The sequence below is a fragment of the Pan paniscus genome, chromosome 10 (assembly GCF_029289425.2).
Source record: "Pan paniscus chromosome 10, NHGRI_mPanPan1-v2.0_pri, whole genome shotgun sequence".
Classification (NCBI taxonomy): domain Eukaryota; kingdom Metazoa; phylum Chordata; class Mammalia; order Primates; family Hominidae; genus Pan; species Pan paniscus.
In genome coordinates this window covers 18236366-18260431 of record NC_073259.2, presented here as the reverse complement: position 1 = coordinate 18260431, position 24066 = coordinate 18236366, and the positions used below count along the sequence as shown (strand labels likewise).

The 24066-nt window shown below is 42.2% G+C and overlaps 1 protein-coding gene across 2 annotated transcripts in view; it reads right to left on the bottom strand.

The window, feature by feature from the left end:
• Positions 1-325: 325 nt before the first annotated feature.
• Positions 326-24066, bottom strand: part of APOLD1 (apolipoprotein L domain containing 1) — a 65778-nt gene continuing 42037 nt past the window's right edge. The window contains exons 1-2 of one of the 2 annotated variants that reach the window (XM_003808852.5): positions 6090-6192; positions 326-4873 (exon numbers count right to left, since the gene is read on the bottom strand). In XM_003808852.5, the coding sequence (XP_003808900.1) occupies positions 4130-4873; positions 6090-6092 (747 nt within the window). In that variant the 5' untranslated portion in view covers positions 6093-6192 and the 3' untranslated portion in view covers positions 326-4129. Of the gene's footprint in view, positions 4874-6089; positions 6193-24066 lie in introns of those variants that run through there. The other variant, XM_008960957.5, reaches the window with a different exon arrangement.

Genomic DNA, 24066 nt, shown 5'->3' with positions numbered 1-24066 from the left:
TGATATACATGCTGCCCTTCACCCTCCCTGCCCACCTCTCTTTAGTGTTTGGATGTTGTGAAGGCTAATTTGGCTGATTCTAGGTTTCCTTTCAATTCCTTCCCAGGTTGTAATTATGTTCAAAGGTTTTGAGACTGCTGGAAGTCTGATTTCTAGGCAAAAGGGAATTCCTGTGTATGCATTGATTATTTAAAAAAATTGATTCATATAGTTTGATCTGAATATTCTAAGTGAAAATGATTAAACATCTGCCCTTTTACAAAGTTACTAATTCATACACAAGGAAACATAGAACTAGGAAATTAATTACAGAAAGATAAAAAAATTTGAGGAATGAGCTATTTATTTCAATAAAGAGAAAGCATTAATTTTGCTGCAGTGGGAAAAAATGAACTCAAGAGTTGCTACATTTAACTGTGTCCCCATTTATCTCTGCACAATGTCTTTATCTCAGTGTCTCAATTCACACTAAAATATTGAATGAGAAATACACCACGTTGCCTGATTGCTTGACATATCTGATTTAGGGAGACTTCTACAACCACTCCTCTCTTTTTTCTCCCAGTAAATACTTTTGACTTTGACACTTACCATATTGGAAATGACAGGTGCCCGAGGGCAACTGCATCAAAGCAGTTAGGATTCGAATGCTTGCTAAGGATTATTTTTTTAATGGAGCAGTTCTATTGAATCCTTAAAATGCAGAACCCAGTGAATCTCCTTTATTGTGAAACAAAACAATTCAAATGATTGCAAGCCCCAGAACCTAACAGAGAAGCACTTAAACATTTAGAACAAACATATCTATTTTTCAAACTTTGGCATTTTTGTAAGGTACACTTATCACCTAAATACCTCTCTCCTGTCTTCTCTTTTACAACATACCATTTCAACCTGTTTGTTTATAGAATGAAGGCCTTAAGGAAAAGCCTTATTCACATCCCTGTAAAAGAAAGAAATAAATCTTTGTTTCTAGAATCTAACTGAACTTGACTAAATCTTGATAGAGGCTCCAATCTTACTCACACATAAGGCGATGGATGATCTTTTGTTGTCAACAAATTCTCATTAAGATAGCTAAACAGTTAATTAAATTATTCAAATGTATTTCTTGAGTTCCTACTATGTGCAAAGTATCATTCCAAAGTAGACACTCTTCCTTAGAAATAAAGTGGGCCACTGAAATCATAACTTCAAAAGTCTAGAACTTTTGATACACCCAAAATATGACAGGAAAAGTTTGCTGCTGCTGTTACTGTTGCTGCTTCCAGAAGTGCCCAGTTTAATTCTAGGGAATAGCTTAGGCATTGGAAGAATATAATTTAAACTTAAGCATTAATAAAAGATGGAGTTAGGGAATGGTTGTACCTTTATGCCATAACACAACTAATAATGTGAAGTACATTCTAAAATGATTTAAAATGATTGTGAAACAAAACAATTCATCTAAAATGAATTGTTTGATCTAAAATGCTAGCATCTGGCCAGGCGAGGTGGCTCATGCCTGTAATCCCAGCACTTTGGGAAGCCAAGGTGGGCGGATCACATAAGGCCAGGAGTTCAAGACCAGCCTGGCCAACATGGCGAAACCCTGTCTCTACTAAAAATACAAAAAATTAGCCAGGTGTGCTGGTGCACATCTGTAATCCCAGCTACTCAGGAGGCTGAGGCAGAAGAATTGCTTGAACCCATGAGTCGGAGGTTGCAGTGAGCCGAGATCAAACCACTGCACTCCAGCCTAGGTGACAGAGTGAGACTCTGTCTCAAAAAAAAAAAAAAAATGCTAGCATCTGGGTGAAACAGTCTAGGAGATGACACCAGCTTGAAAATAAACCAATATAAATTTCAAAATAAACCAGCATACAGACCAATTGCAATTTATAGAAAAAATAAAAATGTAGAAACATCACCTCCTCTCCCCGACCCCAGTACTGAAATTATACTTCCTCAGACATACTGCCCCATCATTGGGAAGGGTGCGGACAGACTGGGTACATTTATAGAATATTAAATAATTAAGTAACAGAGGCACCGTTTTTGCATGTATGGTCCCAAAGACTTTTCAACTTATTTTTCAACATTACAGTTGTTAAGAATGGAAATTGAAGGAATTGTACATATTTTCACTGACAGTTTCTTACAGACCCCAAAGTGAAAATGCAACACATCACCACCATAAGACAAGCTATTTTGTCTGTCACCCAGAAGACATAACTTGATAGGACATCAGGCTTGCAAGTTCTAAGTGCTTCCTTCACATACCTCTAAACTTTTTATCTTTCCTGAACTAAATAGATTCCTTTTCCAGGTCAAGTGTTACCTTCTGGCAAAATACCTTCAGGATAAATATGCTTCCTCAGTTATATATCCCACAATGCAAACTTCCATTATAAGCTTAAACTCAGCTCCTGGTCTTGCTATTCAAGACTCTCCACACTTACTTCAAAGGATCACTTAAAACACTAGAGAAAAAGAATCTCCCTGAAGGAGAGAGACATTCAAGGAAAGCAATGCTATTTCCAGCTCATGCCCTGCCTTAGAAACTCAAACTTAATCTCATCTCTTGCAAAGAGCCTCAGCAGTCTCCCATTTAGAAACTTGCTCTTATTATTTTCTAAATGTGGTGATTAAATAAAATTAAATGCAAACAATAAACAATAATTAAAAATTAAATTACAAACTTAAAATAAATAAAAAATACATGGACTGGCACTTTTCAGAGAAGGTAATAATAGACAAAGGTCAGTTTCAGGAACTTCATATTCCTTTCTGTACCAGTTTCTACAATAGGCGGGAAACACTGCCCTCTAATGGGCTTTTAGTGTTACATCCCTTATTCTTACGGTGAGACACTGCCCCAGGGTGCACGTACGCGTGCTCTCTCTCTCTCTCTCATTTTGGCTTCTGGGACACAGTCTGTCCTTGGTCATCTGTGAACGACTCTGAAGACCATGGAGTCCCTAGAGAAGCCGTGAGACTTCGTGAAAGCTCATCAAGGGGATTAGAAGTTAGCATTTGTTGCAGTGATTTTCAAACCTTAGTGTGCCGCAGAACCACCCAGAGAAATTGTTTAAACTCAGGTTGCTGGGCCCCACAGCCAGAGTTTCTGATTCCATAAATCAGGAGGGTTGTGTCCAAGAATTTGCCTTTCTAACAAGTTCCTGGGTGATGTTAATTTGCCATTCCAGGGACTACACTATATGAGCCAGCACTGTCATGCTAGGCACTTTGTCTCATTTAATATCTCACAACAGGGTGAGATTTTATCATCTTTGTTTTACACAGTCTCAGAGAGATTAGGTGGCTACACTCACACAGTAGTGACAAAGCCTGTCTCAAGCCCAGGACTGTCTAACTCAAAACCCATCACTCTCTTCTGAACACAATGATGTCGGGAAATGAAGTTGGCAGTCGCTCCATCTATCTGGCCCTCAGCTTCATGTGAGGGAGCAGGACTTAGATGATGGCTTCACGGGCTTCCCCTCTGAGTACTTGGAGGACTGGATTGGGAGCCACTCAGGAAAGGCCTACTTCATACCCAGGCCGCATCTGGGAGTAGGTAAGCTGAGGGGAAAGGGAAGAGGAGGACATGTCAGCACCAGGGCCCTCTCTGGGTTCTGAACCATCCTACAACGTTCAGAGAAGGGCTGATTTGCTCTGGATTCTGGAGTTCTTTGTATCAGAAATTCTGGGAGAGGCAAATGCCTTCCTCACGCACATTTTGAGGACTTCAAAGACTAGTAGGACTTGGAGAGGACCCAGAGGATGGCACTCTCTCCAGTCTCAGGCCAAGCCACCAGGGCAGGGTCAGGGACCCCGAAATAACTTTAAAACAGGAGTGCCTGCCCAGCTGTGTTTAGACAGAAAGTTTTTGATAAAGGAAAAAGAGTTTTTGGGTCACATTTTTCCACTAGGAAGACTGAAAAGTCCGTAGCACTCAAGCCCAGGCAGATGTCACAGTGATGGGAAAAGAAGGGCTTTGGGGACCTGCCCACTTCAAAAACAGTTTTTCTCATCCTTTGCCTTCGGCTCCTAACCCAGCTTGGTGTTTTCCTAAGGGAGCTACAAATTCTGGAGCATCCCATGGGGATGATTTGCTGGCCTCGGTCATTAGGGGGAAAGGATGTTCTTAGAAAAACAGCCCTGCACGCTGGTCAGCAGAGATCTTGAGGTCGTGGCCACGGCTGGACTTGGTGCAGAGCTGAACCCGGGACTCCAGCTGCTCGCTGAGTTCGTCCAGAGCCCCGGTGCAGGACTCCAGGCTCTCGGCCAGTTTCTGAATCTTGGCCTTCAGCACGGCCTGGCTAACCTTGGTGTCCCCCTCCGCCCGCCTGGGGATGAGGAAGCCACGTGAGCCAAAGAAGACGATGAAGTAGACAGAATTGTACAGGGCGATGGAGGCGTTCCTCCCGCACTGCAGCAGCTGGCGGTCCCCGCAGCCCTGCCAGCGGCAGAAAAACTCGAGGCAGCTCAGGATCTCTCGCATCTGGTCCTGGCAGGTGGCCGCGATCTCCTGCACCCTCCGCAGCTCCCGGGAGTTGCAGAAGATCAGCGAGAGATCGGACGTGATGGTGACGGCCCCTCCGGCTGTGGCCACCCCCAGCCCCACGGCCGACACCAGCAGCGAGGTCCCCAGGGTGACCGGGCTGAGCGAGAGCCCCACGATGGCGGCGAGGGCGCCCGTTGCGCTCAGCGAGCTGCCGGCCACATTGGCTACGAGGGAGCGCCTGCGCAGGCGCTCCAGGCGCCGGGCCACCTCGCGCAGGCGCAGCACCTGGCCGTGCAGCCGGCCTCGGCGGTCCAGCAGCAGTCCCTGGAAGCGCCGCAGCGCGTCGGGCCCATGCGGCTCCCGGGCCGCCGGCCTCTCCATTCCCTGCGGGGACATAGACACGCGGTCAGCCTGGAGTCTCCGTGCCAGCCGCCGCTCCCGCCCTGCTGCCCGGACGCCAGCGGGAACTTGGCACGAGTTCAGCGGAGCAGCCACTGCCACGCTAGGGGAACGGGTCTGTTTCCAGTGGATCATGAGACAAGTTCTCAAAGACCTGTTCTGGAATCCGGGGGGAGCCACACAAGTTCTCAGGACCTTATCTCTGCATATGGAAATAGGAATAATGCTATCTTCTGCTTCTCTCCCAGGGAACGTTAACGATGGGCTTCATCAGCTATGTGTTAAATAAGATTTAAACTGGGAGGGGCGTGGTATTAGAAGGCTTCTGCAGTACTGAGGCCTTTGCTCTACTTAAGATAACACTTTGTAAGTGGTGGGTTGTACAGTTTACAAAGCCCTTTCATCATGTGAAAATTGGATCCTAGGAGTTTTGCAACACACTTTTCTCTCTCTCTAATGAATGAAAAAGACTTCACCAAACCCTCAAAAATCGTATTTTCTACCAAGCAGAAGAAACTAATCTAAGTTAGATGCTTGCCTGAAGCAACTCTTCTGCTTGTGATTCTTCCAGGCTCTTTTCTTAGAATCAAGCCTAAAATGAGATTTGCACTGTTTATTCTAGCTAGGGCTCCTTGGATCTTCAGAAACATCAGTCTTTGCTGGGTGCTTGATTTAAACTAAGTCACATTAAATTAATACCATTATGTCTCTTTGTTATGAAAGTTTTCTTTTAAAAATGAGTAATGGTTGAATAAAATAAAGTGGCCAAAATTTTTGTTCAACAACTTCTACCACGTTGAAGCCAACTGAAGATGACTGACAAAGATATGAACAAGTTGTACATCTTGGGGGAAAAGTACATTCATCCTAGTTGCAGATTCCCACCTTCATGTCCACTGTACTCTTCATTATTAGGAACTTCTTTAAAGTGGCAAATGAGCCATAGAAATAGAGCATTTCAAAACTGAGCTATCAGGGCAGAAATCATTCTCATCTGGAAGAATTGCCTGCATCAGACATCAGATTCTAGAAGCAGCTGATTCTTCACAGAGCCCAGTCTAGAATCCTCATCTCCTTATTCATAGGACTTAATTTTACTTCCATGCTTCCATAATCCAACCCACCAGGGATAATTTTCCAGGTGAAAAGAGAAAATGAGAAAAAGTCATCCCGAATATATGCCTCGGGGTTCCCCACTTACCATTCACTTCTGTCTGCCTCCAGGAAAGTAAAATCTGAGGCTGTTTCTGGATGAGTGTGCTTTATAGTTCCAGAGAACCAATGGCTGCCCTGGGAAAGCCTTGTCTCATTCTGAGAATTTGCCATTTCCTGTCATGACCCCTGCTGCCTTCATCCAGAAGGACGTGACATGGTGGAAAATGACCTGCCAGCACAGCACATCCCGTATTTAGGAAACGAACATTGTGTGTTCGCTTTCCCCTGAACGCAGGAAGAGAACCACAGGCTCTTCCCTAACTTGAAACAAGTGTGTTGTCATTCTCCCAGTGGGATACCCTGCCTTTCCTGAGAATAGCTAATGACGCGATAGGGAAGGCCTTCAAACGCACCCCAGGCTGACCAATTATAGTGTTTCTTGAGGCCACCATTACAAAATCATATTTTAAAAGAAAAGGGAGGGGGTGGAAAACCCTCATATCTGACATAGCCGCTCATACTCCACTGCTGTATTTTTAAAAGCGTTGTGAATCTGTGAGTGGCTGGAGCCTGGGATCATTTGGCATGCAGCGGGTACCCTGCAGTCCTAAGAATGCAAGGCCACACCCACAGGAAGTGCTGCGTGCAGTTTTGGGCATCTCCAGCTGTGGAGAAGACATTGGCGGTCTCAGAAAGGGCACACTCCAGGTCACATGCATCAGAAAAATCAGTGGGGTCAGCCTGCACGAGGAGCTAATTGTACACTTTCAACCACAACAGGGCATTGGCTTCCCAGGTTTTCACTTGAAGTAGCAATTGTAGCCCATGTGATAGGGAAATGAGTGGATTCTGTCTACAGGGTCGTGAGGCATGGGCTGAAGGGCAATTATTTTGATAATTCAGCAGGGAAAAGTGAATGTAGCTTCTGTGGACTTGCTGCAGACCAGACCAGATGGAACATAGATATCTCTGGGGCATTCAGCGGTGGTTGGAGCTCAGCCTAGGAATTCAGTCCTACTACATGTCCCCAAATCCATCCATCGTCCTTCTAACCCTCTCCTCCAGATAAGGAGGGCCAAATTCGTTTCTCACTTGAATAAGGATTATCTCAACTCTCTGGCTTACCTGGAAAGCCTTAACAGCCATATCATTCTGGAACATGATTAAATCCCCCACCTTTATGACTATACTTTGTATTTATCAACACAGTATAACAACAGTAGCAACAGAAAGGACAACCATAGTCCTTTCAAACTTGATTATTCTAGATTTGGTCCACTTCCAAATATTCTTGTTACAGCTCCTCAAAGGATAGCTGTAACCTCAATCTAGATGCCTCCAGTGTGTCCTTTTGAGGTTAGAAATGGAAGAATATCCTCCTCTATCTCCATAGACATGGTCACTCCAAATGGGATGTGGGCCAGGGCGAATTGGGGAGGTAGACAAGAGGGAACATACCACTGATTCTTCAGCTGACACATGTTCCTCTAACTTCCCTGGACATCATCCTGTGTGTTTTGGGTTTAGAGGAACACAATTAAATCTTTATTTTATAGACGAGGAATATTGCTGGGATACAGGGTCTTCCTCAGAGCATCAATATCATAGTACAGAGGTGGGATGAAGAACCAGAAGGTAGAGGAAAATAGACAGCGTGTATACTGACCTCAGCCCATATCTTGGAATTTGTTTTTCTCTTTGTTGAAAGCCCATTTTCTTTGTATTTGCCTCTTTATGGAGGCAAAAAAAATTGAGTTAATTGACAGTTTGGGCTAAAGTTTTACTGCCCATAAAAACCTGGTACTTTGGCCAGTCATGGTGGCCCATGCCTATAATCCCAGCACTTTGGGAGGCAGAGGAGGGAGGGTCGCTTGAAGTCAGGAGTTCGAGACCAGCCTGGTTGACATAATGAGACCCCATCTTTACAAAAAATTTAAAAATTGGCCGGGCATAGTGACTCACACCTGTAGTCCTAGCTATTCAGGACGCTGAGGCAGGAGGATCACTTGCACCCAGGAGGTCAAGGCTGCAGTGAGCTATAATGGTACCACTGCAACACAGCCTGGATGATAGAGACCTTGTCTCAAAAAAAAAGCAAAAAAAAAAAAAAAAACCAACTGGGGCCGGGTGCAGTGGCTCACCCCTGTAATCCCAGCACTTTGGGAGGCTAAGGCTGGTGGATCACCTGAGGTCAGGAGTTCGAGACCAGCCTGACCAACATGGTAAAACCCCATCTCTACTAAAAATACAAAAAAAACAGCTGTGTGTGGTGGCGTGCTCCTGTAGTCCCAGCTACTCAGGAGACTGAGGCAGGAGGATCACTTGAACCTGGGAGGCAGCAGTTGCAGTGAGCCGAGATCACACCGCTGCACTCCAGCCTGGGTAACAGAGTAAAACTCTGTCTCCAAAAACAAACAAACAAACAAAAAACCCAACTGGTACTTCACCTTGTTTATAAGAACTGACACTTGAACTTAGCAATTTCAATTCAGCATTTGTTTACTTTTATTTATTTATTTATTTTTGAGACGGCGTCTCAGTCTGTCGCCCAGGCTAGAGTACAGTGGCATGATCTCAGCTCACTGCAATCTCCGCCTCCCAGATTCAAGCAATTCTCCTGCCTCAGCCTCCCGAGAAGCTGGGATTACAGGCATGCACCACTACACCTGGCTAATTTTTGTATTTTTAGTAGAGACGGGGTTTCGCCATGTTGGACAGGCTGGTCTCGAACTCCTGACCCCAGGTGATCCACCTGCCCCAGCCTCCCAAAGTGCTGGGATTACAGGCATGAGCCACCATGCCCAGCCAGCATTTGTTTAATTTCATATAGTAAAGACACAATAACAAATTTTAGGAACAAATGAAGGCATTTTGTTCAAAAGTTCTGTGTGGTCAGTTTCCACAAAAAAAATCTGTGGACCACATCCTTGAACTTCTCTTTTAAATTGTTTCTTGGGCACTTCCAACACATCACCCTAGAGAGACTACACTGAAAATGGTAGTTGGCCTTCAAACTAGCCTTCAGATCTGTTCAACTCTTTGTTTTGTTTTGTTTTGTTGAGGCAGGGTCTCACTCTGTCACTCAAGTGGGAGTGCAATGGCACCATCACGCCTCACCGCAGCCTTGACCTCCTGAGATCAAGCAATCCTCCTGCCTTATTTTTTGACTTTTTGTAGAGACAAGTTGTCACTGTGTTAAACTCTTGATGCAGCTGAACCGCGGCATTAGCTGTACTAGTTTGAATTCTGAGTCCTCGAACCATGAGGAAATTCAGTGTAGGAAGGACGAGAGAGAGCTTTTTAAGCATAGGAATCTTCAGGCCCCAGCCCTGGAGAGTCTAATTCAAGAGGTCTGGAGTGGGATCTGGGAGAATACAGGTGATTCCTACCTGCAGCCGGGTTTGTGAACCACTGCTCTAGGAACTGGTAGTGTTTGTTTGTTTGTTTGTTTGTTTGAGATGGAGTCTTGCTCTGTTGCCCAGGCTGGAGTGCAGTGGTGCGATCTCGGCTCACTGCAGCCTCCGCCTTCCAGATTCAAGCGATTCTCCTGCCTCAGCCTCCCAAGTAGCTGGGATTACAGGCACGCACCACCATGCCCAGCTAATTTTTGTATCTTTAGTATAGATGGGGTTTCACATTGTTGGCCAAACTGGTCTCAAACTCCTGACCTCAGGTGATCTGCCCACCTCAGCCTCCCAAAGTGCTAGGATTACAGGCGTGAGCCACCATGGCCAGCCAGAACTGGTAGTTTTCTGACCACCAGTTACATGGCAGCAGAAACAGTAAGCCTAGTGGAAAGGACTATGTTAGGAGGTGTTTATACAGTTATCAACAACCCATTTGCTTTAGGCCCCTACTTAAAATTATTACATTTTAAAGATAAAGTATGCCGGGCGCGGCGGCTCACGCCTGTAATCCCAGCACTTTGGGAGGCCGAGGCAGGCAGATCATGAGGTCAGGAGGTCGAGACCATCCTGGCTAACATGGTGAAACCCCGTCTCTACCAAAAATACAAAAAATTAGCCGGGCATGGTGGCGGGCGCCTGTAGTCCCAGCTATTCGGGAGGCTGAGACAGGAGAATGGCGTGAACTCGGGAGGTGGAGCTTGCAGTGAGCAGAGATCGCGCCACTGCACTCCAGCCTGGGCGACAGAGCGAGACTCCGTCTCAAAAAAAAAAAAAAAAAAAAAAAGATAAAGTGATAATTACGCTCAAGGCCTTTCAGAGGACTGGGCCACCTCCATTTTTTGAGACTCTCAGTTATTTTATTTTTTATTTTTTTGAGACGGAGTTTCGCTCTTGTTGCCTAGGCAATGACGCGATCTCAGCCTACTGCAACCTCCGCCTCCCAGGTTCAAGCAATTCTCCTGTCTCAACCTCCCAAGTAGCTGGGATTACGAGTGCCTGCCACCACCCCTGGCTAATTTTTTGTATTTTTAGTAGAGACGGGGTTTCATCATGTTGGCCAGGCTGGTCTTGAACTCCTGACCTCAGGTGATCCACACGCCTCGGCCTCCCAAAGTGCTGGAATTATAGGTGTGAGCCACAGTGCCTAGCCTCTCAGTTGATTTTTAAAAATGAAGAAATTCTATAATGGAATATAAAAAATTGTGGCTTATTTCTTTTAATTGCAATGTAATATATCTTATGTCAGTATTTTGCTATTCACAATATAGTCACAGGATTTATAAAATATTAATTCATAGTGCACCAAGTGGAAAAGTGGCACAAGTTTAAAGTTATGTGATGATGACTTTTTCCTTTTAATACTTAACTGTATATCTCAGTGACTAAATATAGGACCTCTTTTGGAGACATCAAAAATATAAAATTCAGGCCGGGCATGGTGACCCTGCAATCCCAGCACTTTGGGAGGCTGAGGTGGAAGAATCACTTGAGCCCAGGAGTACAATACCAGCCTGGGCAACATGGCAAAACCCCATCTCTACAAAAACTACAAAAATTAGCTGTGTGTGGTGGCCTGTGCCTGCAGTCCCAGCTACTGGGAAGGTGGAGGTGGGAGGATCGCTTGAGCCCCGGAGGCAGAGGTTGCAGTGAGCCAAGATTGCTCCGCTGCACTCCAGCCTGGGTGGCAGAGCCAGACTCTGTATCAAAATAAATAAATAAATAAAATTAAAATAAAAAGTAAAATTGAGACAACTTGTAAATGTGAGGTTTAGTCCAAAGGTCTTGCAGACTTTCCTTTGTCATCTGTTCTAATATGTACATTCACCAAAATAAAAATAAATTCGGCCAGGCACAGTGGCTTATGCCTGTAATCCCAGCACTTCGGGAGGCTGAGGCAGGCGCCTCGGTGGTGTGTGCCTGTAGTCCCAGCTACTTGGTACTTGGGAGGCTAAGCTGGGAGGATGGTTTGAGCCTGGGAGGTGAGGCTGCAGTGAGCCGAGATCACACCACTGCACTCCAGCCTGGGCAACAGAGCCAGACATTGTCTCAAAAAAAAAAAAAAAAAAAAAAGCAAATTAAAATAATAACACATATTCACCTGAGGATTTTTGCCCATGATTTCTTTGAATTTCCCCAGAATGTAAGTGCTCTAGAACATAGTCAAGCTCTCATAGTTGCTTGTTGAATTTAACTAAAGAAAAATGCTTTGTTCACTTAAAGAAATATCATTATTTTATAACAATTTTATAAGAATTTAACATAAAATTCTCTCTTGGACTATACAGCTTGGTATAACTTAGAATACTTATTCTGCAGAAGACTTCTAGGATATCTATATTGCATGGAATCTCAAGTATTATTGTCAAAAATTCATGGAACTGCACAGGAAAATAAAGACTCAACAAGTACTGCACTCCAGCCATTTTCATTTCTCCAAATTAGCCTCCAATCTTTGTTAATGTACACACACATCCTTAATCACTAGTGTTTAAACACTAGCCTGTGTTCTTTTTTCTACTTAACGTTCCTGCAGATAGATACACACTTGTCTGTGTTGACATAGTCCTCACCTCTGTCATTTTTTAATAGCTATGTAATAATCCCATTGTTTGCTTAGTCATTTCCCTGTTAGACACTTGGATTGCTTCCAGGTTTTTCACTGTTATAACTAGAGTTGCCAGGACATCTGTGTACATTTTTTTTCCTTTGGATTATTTCTTTGAGGAGTATTCACAAACGGGAAAATACCAAGTCAAGGAGAATGACCATCTTCATCGTTTTTGTTATATAGTGCTATATTGCTTTCCAGAAGAACCCATTTATAATACCACCAGCTTTTGTAAGAATAGAGGCAGAAGGCTTTCAGAATTTTCTTATATTAATGTTTAATTTGTTCAATTTCAGCCCCACTAATGTATATTGAACACCTACTGTGTGCCAGACATCAGGCTAGAGTCTGGGGACCAAAAGCTGAATAAGATATAGTCCCTGCCCTCCAGGAGATGGCAAATCTATTGGAAGAGAAAAAGACAGAATATATCATTTAAATTTAAGGTGGGGAAGTGCCGGGGTGTGTGCTGGTACCAAGAAAGCACAGGGCAAATACATGCCCAGGAAGTACTAGGGAAGACTTTCTGGGAGCACTGATATTGAGCTGAATCTTGAGAGTCAAACAGAAGTTATTTGGACAAAAATTAGGAGAGAGAGGAGGGCAGTCTGGACAAAGGAACAGAATGGACAAAGGAATGGAGGCGTGTCCAGGGTGTTTAGTGTTGCTGAACATAAAGTGGGAAGCAGGGAAGGCCAAAGGATGAGCCTTAAGGGGTAGGTAGAAGCCAAGTCATGACAGCTTTCCAGTGCCATGTGGGAAAGAGGGAGCCATTGAAGGCTTTCATCTGTGGCCTTACAGGGTTAATTTGACATTGTTGTGTGACAGTTGTGTGAAGGATGGTTCTCAGAGGTACACAACTAAAGCCAGGAGACAGTTAGAAGGTTATTGAAGTAGTTGACAGAGATTATCTCAGATTTGGCCACTGTTGGTAGGATGCAATGGAGTGGATAAAGTACAGAATATGTTTTGGAAGCAAAATTGACTAATCATTCCTAAGGCTGCTCAGACAGGGTAGCCATTACATCCACTCACATTCTATTGGTCAACCAAGTTGTGGCCAACCCAACATTAAAGGGGTAGGAGCTAGGCACAGTGGCTGGCTCCTGTAATCCCAGCACTTTGGGGGGCCGAGGCAGGAGTATTGCTTGAGCCCAGGAGTTTGAGATCAGCCTGGGCAACACAGTGAGAACCCATCTCTATAAAAAAAAAGAAATTAAAAATTAGCCACATGAGGAGGTGTGCACCTGTAGTTTCAGCTACTTGGGAGGCTGAGATGGGAGGAGTGCTTGAACCTAGGAGGGCGAGGCTGCAGTGAGCCATGGTCATACCATTGCACTCCAGCCTGGGCAACAGAGTGAGACCCTGTCTCAAAAATGTAAAATAAAATAAACAAAAAGATAGAGAGGTATACGCCTCCCACAGGGAGAAGCAAGCAGAAGAAATGTAAACCATCAGATCATTGTCAGGATGCTTTCCTGGCCAAGCACAGTGGCTCACACCTGTAATCCCAGCACTTTGTGGGGCCAAGACTGGCGGATTGCTTGAGCTCAGGAGTTTAAGACCAGCCTGGGGAACATGGGAAAACCTTGTCTCCACAAAAAAATACAAGAAAAAAAAAATAGCCAGGTGTGGTTGTGCACCCCTGTGGTCCCAGCTATTCAGGAGGCTGAGGTGGGAGGATTGCTTGAGCCCCAGGAGGCAGAGGTTGCAGTGAGCCGAGACTGCACCACTGCATTCCAGCCTGGGTGATAGAGTGAGACCCTGTCTCAAAAAAACAAAACAAAACAAAAAAAAACACATTTTCTTGTAGAGAAGATATTTCCAGGTGAACTGTGACACCATCATCCACCTCCTATAACCTCTTCCTCTTCAGTTTGTTCTTTGGAATTGCAGTCTCCATCTGGATACACAGGTTGAGAGGTTGAATTTCCCTAATGCAAAAATCTGAAATCTGAAATGCTGCAGTGAGCATTTCCTTTGAGCGTCACACTGGTGCTCAGTAAGTTTTGGATTTTAGAGTGATGCTCAAAGGAAATGCTCACTGGAACATTGCGGATTTCAGATTTTTAAATTAGGGATGCTCAATTGGTAAGTATATAATGCAAACATTCTGAAATCCTGCCAAAATTGAAATCCAAATCACTTCTAGTCCCAAACCTTTTGGATAAGGAATACTCAACTTGTAGTAAAAATCTCGCTCTGGCTAATATAAGTGAATTATTGCTATGAGACTGAGGGAACACATACTTGAGCATGGGAAAGGACCATGGAGTTCTAAAGAACCAAGAAACTGAAAGGACATCAGTTGTTTTGTAATTGGAACAGCCTGTGTGATGAAACTGACCAACCACTCTTTCCTTTTGTCCTTGTATCAGTTTAAGAATCAAAGTTCCAGGAGTGACCACTGGGTTGGCTGAGCTTAGGTCAAGTGCCCATCTACTGTCTGCACTGGGCAGGGAGAAGAGGGGTGAATGGCCTTCAGCTTTCAAGTGGGAGATAGTAAAAGAACTTGACCTTCCCACCAACATTACATATACACTCAGGGAGAAGTTTCACACTAGGAAATTACAATGGGATTGCAGGGAAAGGGAAACTGATGGTTAGACAAAACTAAAAAGAAAATATCCACAATAAACATTTTAGCCTAATTTGACCCACCTGGAGTTTATTATATATAGTGCATAGCGGGTGCTAATTCTTCTTCAGATGAATATAATTTTGATCATTTTTTATTTAAAAAATACGCTTTTCTATAGATGTGTTATTGCTGGCTACTCTTATATTGATTTGTTACCATTGTTAATATCTACTTCTAGGAAATCTATTCCACTAAACAGTTTACCTGTTTTTAATTCAATATAATATGATTTTGAATGTTACTGCTTCATAATCCGATTTTTTATTTTTAAAGGGAGACTCAACCTTCATTGCTTTTTGCTGAGGGAAAAAAGCATGTATCTTTGCTAATCTTACTTGCTTTTCTTTTGGACATATCTGATGCTGGGAACTCTTTAACTGTCCCAGGCTTCCTAATGTGTGCAGTTTAAAGTTTGCTCCGCTTCCTCCTCCACAGGTGTGCGCACCTGCACAGAACACCTGGGATCCTGTGGGTGAAACCTACACTCTATCATTAATATAGAATCGTTTGCCCCATGGGCCCTATTACAGAATATCTAGTTTACCACATGCCTTTTCTTCTGGTGCCAGAAAGACTGCAGCTGAGTCCACATCCCTCCAGTAGCCATAAAGATTCTCTTATCTTCCAGGATACTGGGAAACAATTACCTTTGTCTGGCCCTTTCTCAGGCTTAGTCATTATCTTCCGAGTTCTCAGACATCTACAACAGTATTGCAGCCTGGATTATAACACCTGCTTGTTTTGTATCTACAGAGGCATCATAAATCTTAAGCTTTCCCTTAGCTTTTAGACTATTTGAATGGTTTAATTTGTAATATGCCTGTTATAGGTGAGAGAATGTTGGATACTGGTTTTCTTTTCTAACTTTGTTTAAAGTCTATTTTTAGTAGAATTCAGTCGGTTCACATTAAGCAATATGATGAAGCAAGGGGTGTATCTTCTAACACCCTGAAAGTTGGTCATTATTATTCTCCTTATTTGCTTTTATTAATTTAGTTTTGTTTGTTTGTTTGTTGTGGTTTTTTTTTTTTTTTTTTTTTTTTTTGAGACTGGGTCTCACCCTGTCACCCAAGCTGGAGTGCAGTGGCATGATCATAGCTCACTGTAACTTTGAACTCCTAGGCTCAAGCAATCCTCTCACCTCAGCCTCCTGGGTAGCTGGGACTGCAGGTGCACACCACCACACCCAGCTAATTAAAGAAAGAAAATTTTGTAGTAATGAAGTCTCACTATGTTGCCTAAGCTGGTCATGAACTCCTGGTCTCAAGCAATCCTCTCGCCTTGGTCTCCAAAAGTGCTGGGATTACAGGCATAAGCCATTGTACCCAATCGTTTTTTTAAAAATGTAGTTTCTATGGTGAGTTTTCAATTCTATTTGCTCTTGAATTAGGTAAGAAAATGATTTTATGTAATCTATTTTCCTCTCCAAACTTGCTTTGTTAGACTATTTTTTAGAGCAGTTTTAGATTTGCAACAAAATTGAGTGGAACATACAGAGACACCCCGTGCTCCCTGCCCTCACACATGCATAACTTCTCCCATTATTGCCAGTGCCCACAGAGCAGTACCTATGTTACAATTCATGAACCTACATTGGCCCAAAGTCTGCAGTTTACATTAGGGTTCCTTATTGGTGTTGTACGCTCTGTGGGTTTGAAAAATGTTTAATGACATGTATCCACCATTATTGTCTCATACAGAGTAGTTTACCTGCCCTGGAAATCCTCTGCACTTCGCCTGTTCATCCCTCCCTCCCTCCTAACCCCTGGCAACCACTGATCTTTGATCACTGTCTTCATAGTTTTATCTTTTCCAGAATGTCATTAGTTGGAATCACAGCATGTAGCCTTTTCAGATTGGCTTCTTTCATTTACAGACATGCACTTAAATTTCCTCCACATCCTTTCGTGACTTGATAGTTCATCTCTCTTTGGCACTGAATAATGTCCCATTGTCTGGATATGCCACCATTTATTCACTCAGCTACTGAAGAACATCTTGGTTGCTTCTGATGTTTGGCAATCACAAATAAAGCTGTGGTAAGCATCTGTGTGTAGCTTTTTGTGTGGACATAAGTTTTCAATTCCTTTGGGTAAATACCAAGGAGCATGACTGCTGGATCTTATGACAAGAGTATGCTTAGTTTTGTAAGAAACTGCCAAACTGTCTTCCAAACTCATCGTACCATTTCAAATTCCCACCAGAAATGAAGGAGAGTTTCTGCTGCTCCACATCATCAGGGAATTTAGTATTGTCAGTTCTAGATTTTGGCCATTCTAATCAATATGTAATGGTACCTCATTGCTGTTGTGATTTGCATTCCCTGATGACATATGATTTGGGACATCTTTTCATATATTTATTTACCACCAATATCTTCTTTGGTGAGGTGCCTGTTAAGGTCATTGGCCCATTTTTTGTTCAGGTTCCTTGTTTTCTTTCTTTTCTTTTCTTTTCTTTTCTTTTCTTTCTTTCTTTTTTTTTTTTTTTTTTTTTTGGAGTTAGAGTCTCGCTGTGTCACCCAGGCCAGAGTGCAGCAGTGTGATCTTAGCTCACTGCAACCTCTGCCTCCTGGGTTCAAGCCATTCTCCTGCCTCAGCCTCCCGAGTAGCTGGGATTACAAGCACACACCACCATACCCAGCTAATTTTTGTAGTTTTTCGTAGAGACGGGGTTTCACCATGTTGGCCAGGCTGGTCTCAAACTCCTGACCCAAAGTGATTCACCCTCTTCGGCCTCCCAAAGTGCTAGGATTACAGGTGTGAGCCACCACACCCGTCCAGGTTCTTTGTCTTCTTATTGTTGAGTTTTAAGAGTTCTTTGTATATTTTGGATAACAGTCCTTTATCAAATATGTCTTTTGCAAATATTTTCTTCCAGTCTGTGGCTTGCCTTTTCATTCAATTCACAGTGTCTTTTGCAGAGTAACATTTTTTAATTTTAATAAAGTCCAGTTTACCAATTCTTTCTTTCATGGATTGTGCCTTTGATGTTGTATCTGAAAAGTAATCACCAAGTCCAGGGTCATCTAGATTTTTTCCTGTTATCTTCTAGGAATTTTATAGTTTTATGTTTTACTCTTAGGTCTGTGACCCATTTTAGGTTAATTTTTGTGAAGAGTGTAAGATGTGTGTCTAGATTCATTTTTTTCTGCATGTGGATGTCAGGTTTCCAGCGCCATTTGTTGAAAGACTATCTTTGCGCCGTTGTCTTGCTTTTGCTCCTTTGTGAAAGGTCAATTGACTATATTTATGTGGGTTCACTTTGGGGCTCTCCATTCTATTCTATTGGTCTGTTTTTCTAGTCTTTCACCAATACCACACTGTCTTGATTATTGTAGCTTTATAGGAAGTATTAAGTCGGGAAGAGGTTCATTGATTTTATTAATCATTTCAAAGAACCAGATTTTGATTTCCTATTTTTAATTTCATTGATTTCTCCTCTAATTTTTATAATCTTTTCTTCTACTTTTCATTTATTTATTTAATAGACAGGGTCTGTCACCTAGGCTGGAGTACAGTGATGCAATCATAGCTCATTGTAACCTCAAACTCTTGGGTTCAAGTGATTCTCCCACTTCAGCCTCTAGGTGGCTGGACTACAGGCACACACCATCATGCCTGGTTAATTTTTTAATTTATTTGTAGAGACTAAGTCTCACTATGTTGCCCACCCTGGTTCTTGAACTCCAGGCCTCAAGCAATCCTCCCACTTCACCCTCCCAAAGTGCTGGGATTACAGGTGTGAGACACCATAACTGGCCACTTCTACTTAGTTTAGACTTAATTTGTTCTTTTTCTAGTTTCCTAAGGTGGAAGCTTAGATTATTGATTTTTAGATCTTTCTTCTTTTCAAATATACGCATTCAATGCTACAAAAATTTCCCTGTAAGCACTGCTTTTACTGCATCCCACAAATTTGGTAAGTTGTGTTTTCCATATATATATTTTTTCTTTTTTAGAGACAGGATATCACTCTGATGCCCAGGCTGGAGTGCAGTGGTGCGATCATAACTTACTATAACCTCGAACTCCTGGGCTCAAGTGATCCTCCCACCTCAGCCTCTCGAGTAGCACTACAGGAGTGCACCACCATGCCTGGCTTTCATTTTCATTTAGTTCAAAATATTTTAATTTTCTCTTGAGAAGAATAAACAAATAAAATTGTATTGTTCAATCTCGAAGTATATTGGGATTTTCCAACTACCTTTCTGTTATTAATATCTAGTTTAATTTCATTGTGGTCTGAGAGTAGACATTACATTATTTTCATTCTTTTAAATGTTGTTAAGGTGTATTTTATAGCCCAGAATGTGGTCTATGTGGGTAAATGTTTTATGTGACTTTGAGAAGAACATGTAACCTGCTACTGTTTAATAAAGTCATCTATAGATGTCAATTACATCCAGTTGATTGATGGTGGTGTTGAGTTCAACTATGCCCTACTGATTTTCTGCCTACTGGATCTGTCCATTCCTGAGAGAGGGATGTTGAAGTCTCCAGTTATAATAGTGGATTCATTTATTTATCCTTCCAGTTCTGTCAGTTTTTGCTTCACATATTTTGACACTCCGTTGTTAGGTGCATACATTGGGTAAAGGATTATTATGTCTTCTTGGAGAATTGACCCCTTTATCATTATGTAATGTCCCTCTTTCTTCCCACTTTCCTTGCTCTGAAGTCTGTTCTGTCTGACATAAGCATAGCTAATTCTGCTTTCTTTTGATTAGTGTTGTCAGGGTGTATCTTTCTCTACCCATTTATATGTGTCTTTATATTTAAAGTGGGTTTCTTATATACAACATATAGTTGGGTCTTGTTTTTTGATCCAGTCTGACAATCTCTTTCTTTTAACTGGTGAATTTAGACCACTGACATTCAAAGTGATTAATACGGTTTGGTTAACATCTACTATATTTTTTATTGTTTTCTATTTGTTGTCCTTGTTCTTTGTTCTTATTTTTATCTTTCACTCTTTTTCTCTTTTGTCTTTTGTCATTACAATTGAGCATTTCATATAAATTACTTTTTTCTCATTTTTTAGCATATCAGTTATGCTTCTTTTTTTCTAACCTTTTTAAATGATTGCCCTAGAGTTTGCAATATACATTTACAACGAATCTGAGTCACTTTTGAATATGCCACACCACTTCACAGTTAGTGTGAGTACCTTATAATAAAGAAATAATCCTAATTTCTCTCTCACATCTCTTGTATCATTGTGGTCATTTGTTTCACCTATACATAAATATACATAGCTATATATATGCAATATGTAATCAAGAACATTATTGCTATTATTATTTTGAACAAACTGTTATCTGTTAGGAAGTGCCAAACCCTTGGCTCTTTGAGGAGCCAGAGGAGACAAGAGGCTTGGGTTTTAATGAACTCTGACAATAGCAAGCAAGCAGAAAATTATCAAAGAACAGGACACAGGCCTCGATGCCATTTCCTCCATCATAAGTTGCCAAAAACAAATGGGGCAGGAAATTGGGAATGAATTGGATGGACAAAATGAGATAATTAACATCTCTGCCAATTTGCTGGAAAACACAGATGAAAAACTTTGCACTGAAACTAGGCATTTGAACATGGTGGACAGAAAGTCAACCTCTTGTGGGATAATAATGATGATTTTGTTGCTGCTTATGGCTATTGTAGCCATTGCAGACTGGCCAACAAACTGATGGCCATAAGGGGGCCACCAGGCATGACACCTGCTAATGGTAGATAAAAGCCCAGCACCTTTTTCATACACAAAATCTGCTCTAATAAATTCCCCCAAAGCTCTGAAAAAAATGTTATCTGTTAGAGCAATTAAAAATAAGAAAAATAAAGTTTTTAAAATTTTATCTTCACTGACTCGGATGTTCTTTCCTTCTTAATGTATATCTGAGTTTCTGACCTATATACTCTTTCTTTTTTCTAAGGAAATTCTTTTACTATTTCTTGCAAGGCAACAAATTCCCCCAATTTTTGTTTGTCTGAGAAGACCTTTATTTCTGTGCCACTTTTAAAGGATGATTTCACAGCGTACAGAATTCTAGGTTGGTGGGATTTTTTTCTCTCAACACATTAAATATTTGACTCCACTCTCTTCTTGCTTGCATACTGTCTGAGGAGAAGTTGGATGTAATTCTTTTCTTCTCTATAAGATTTTTTAAACCTCTGGTTTCTATATGGATTTTTTCTCTATCTTAAATTTTCTGTAGTGTAAATATGATATACCTAGGTGTAGAGTTTTTTTTTTTTTAACATGTATTCTTATTGGTGTTCTCTGAGCTTTCTGGATCTGTGATTTGGTGTCTGACACTGGCTTGGGGAAATTCTCAATCATTATTGTTTCAAATATTTATTCTGTATTCTCTTTCTTCTCCTTCTGGTATTCTCATTACACACTTACACCTTTTGTAGTTGTCCTACAGTTCCTGGATATTCTTTTCTGTTGTTGCTTTTTTTTTTTTCAGTCTTTTTTTCTCTTTGTTTTTCAGTTTGGGAGGTTTCTCTTGAGATATCCTCAAACAGCGATTTTTTCCTCAGCATGTTTAGTATACTAATAAGCACGTCAAAGACATTTTTCATTTCTATTGCAGTGTTTTTTATCTCTAACATTTTGTTGTTGTTTTTGAGATGAAGTCTCGCTCTGTCCCCCAGGCTGTAGTGCAATGGCACGATTTCGGCTCAGTGCAACCTCTGTCTCCTGGGTTCAAGCGATTCTCTTGCCTCAGCCTCCTGAGTAGCTGGGGTTACAGGCATGTGCCACCATGCCCGGCTAATTTTTGTATTTTTAGTACAGATGAGGTTTCACCATGCTTGTCAGGCTGGTCTTGAACTGACTTCATGATCTGCCCGCCTCGGCCTCCCAAAGTGCTGGAATTACAGACGTGAGCCACCGCCCCCGGCCTCTCTAACATTTCTTTTGGTTCTTTTTATAGTTTCCATTTCTCTGTTTACATTGCCTACCTGTTCTTGCATGCTGTCTACTTTATCCAGAGCATCTGGTTCTGATGCTTGCTTTGTCTCTTCAAACTATGTTTTTTTGCCTTTTAGTATACTTTGTAATTTTTTCTTGATAGCCAGGCATGATGTTTTGGGCTAAAGAAACTACTGTAAATAGGACTTTAGTAATGTGGTGGCAAGGTGTGGAGGGAAAGGAAGCATTCTACAGTCCGATAATTAGGTCTCAGTCTTTTAGTGAGCCTATGTCTCTGGACTGTGAACTTCACAGGTGCTTCTCAGTCTCCCCCTCTCCTTAGGTGGGACAACATAGCTAGACTAGGCTGGAGTTGGGTATTTCCCTTCCCCCAGATCAGTTAGGCTGTTATAAAACCCCAGCAGGTTAGGCTCCAGTTAAGTAATTTCTCCTGAGGGAAGACCTTGTTCTTAAGAACAGAATGCTCTAGGGCATTTCAAGATGGTTCCTTTTCCTCTCCCCTTGTTGGAAGCATGAGAGGATCGTTCTGCAAAATTCACTGTGAGAACCTAGTAGAGCCCCTGGAGGTAAAACTACAAAAGTGTGGGAGCCTCCCAATAAAGTTTTTATCTCACAGACTTGTCCACACCAAGCCTCCAGCAATTTATCAATTACAGTTCAGGTTTTCCCACTCCAGCACTGATTCCCATGAAGGTTTCTGCTCCAGTAAGTAAGTTGTGATTATCTGCATTCACCTGTGTTTCCAATTTGGAGTTTACTCTATGACTTCCCATCTCTTATGGATCTAAGAAGAGCTGTTGATTTTTCAGTTTACTCAGCTTTTTACTTGTTAAGATGGAGTGGTGACTTTTTTTTTTTTTTTTTTTTTAGCTGGAGGTCTTGCTCTGTTGCCCAGGCTGTAGTGCAGTGGTATAATCATGGCCCACTGCAGCCTTAATTGCCTAGGCTCAAGTGATCCTTCCACCTCAGCCTCCCAAGTAGCTGGGACTACAGGCATGTGCCACCACGACTGGCTAATTTTTGTATAGTTGGTAAAGATGGAGTTTTGCCACGTTGCTCCAGCTGGTCTTGAACTCCTGGGCTCAAGTAATCCTTTTGCCTCAGCCTCCCAAAGTGCTGGGATTGAAGGCATGAGCTACGGTGCCCAGCCAGGAGTAGTGACTTCTAAGCTCCTTACATGCCAGAATGGAAACTAATGTTCCTAATCCACTTTTTTTCCCTGAAAATGTAGCACTTTAAAAGTCATTTCTGCCTTTACTTTCAGTGCTAAAAAAAAAAAGTAAACTACCTTTGAAAAAGGTAGGAGGCATTTTCTATAAGTTAGGCATCTGCACATAAAGTGAAAACGAGGAGTTTGAGTCCTAAGTCTGTGGTTTGTGTGTGACTTCGAGCAAGTGACTTGACTTATTGAGACTCAATTGCTTTTTTTTTTTTTTTTAATTTAAGAGATGAGGTCTTGCTGTGTTGCCCAGGCTGGAGTGCAGTGGCGTGATTCGCTTACTGCCACCTTGAATTCCTGGTCTCAAGCAATCTTTCCAACTCAACCTCCTGAGTAGCTGGGACTCCACAGGTGCATGACACCTGGTTGGTTTTTTTGTTTTGTTTTGTTTTGTTTTTAATTTTCTGTAGAGATAGGGACTCCCTAGGTTTCCCAGTTTGGTCTCGAACTCCTGGACTCAAATGATCTTCCTGCCTCAGCCTCCCAAAGTGCTGGGATTACAGGCATGAGCCACTGCACTCAGCCTCAATTGCTTTTACAAGGTTTTATTTATTATATTGGAAAGGGAATATGGAAACCCTGTGAGACCTACACAATGTGGTGCAATTATCAGGTATTCTTACCTTTTTTCAAGCCAATAACTATTTTTTACGTTTAGTTATCTGTGACCTTTTCAATTGTTCAATATTTGTACAGTTGTCCCTCAGCATCCATGGGAGATTGGTTTGAGGACTCCCCACAGATACCAAAATCCACAGATGTTCAAGATCCTTGTATAAAATGGCATAGTAGGCCGGGCACAGTGGCTTACACCTGTAATCCCAGCACTTTGGGATGCCAAGGCAGGCGGATCCCGAGGTCAGGAGTTCAAGACCAGCCTGACCAATATGGTGAAACCCCCGTCTCTACTAAAAATAAAAAAATTAGCCAGTCATGGTGGCACGTGCCTGTAGTCCCAGCTACTCGGGAGGCTGAGGCAGAAGAATCACTTGAACCCAGGAGGCGGAGGTTTCAGTGAGCCGAGATCACACCACTACACTCCAGCCCGAGTGACAGAGTGAGACTCCGTCAAAAAAAAAAAAAAAAAAGGCATAGGATTTGCGTATAACCTACTCACCTCCTTTCATGTACTTTAAATCATCTATGAATTACATATAATACCTAATACAATGTAAGTGCTATGTAAATAGTTGTTATACTAGTTTTGTTTTT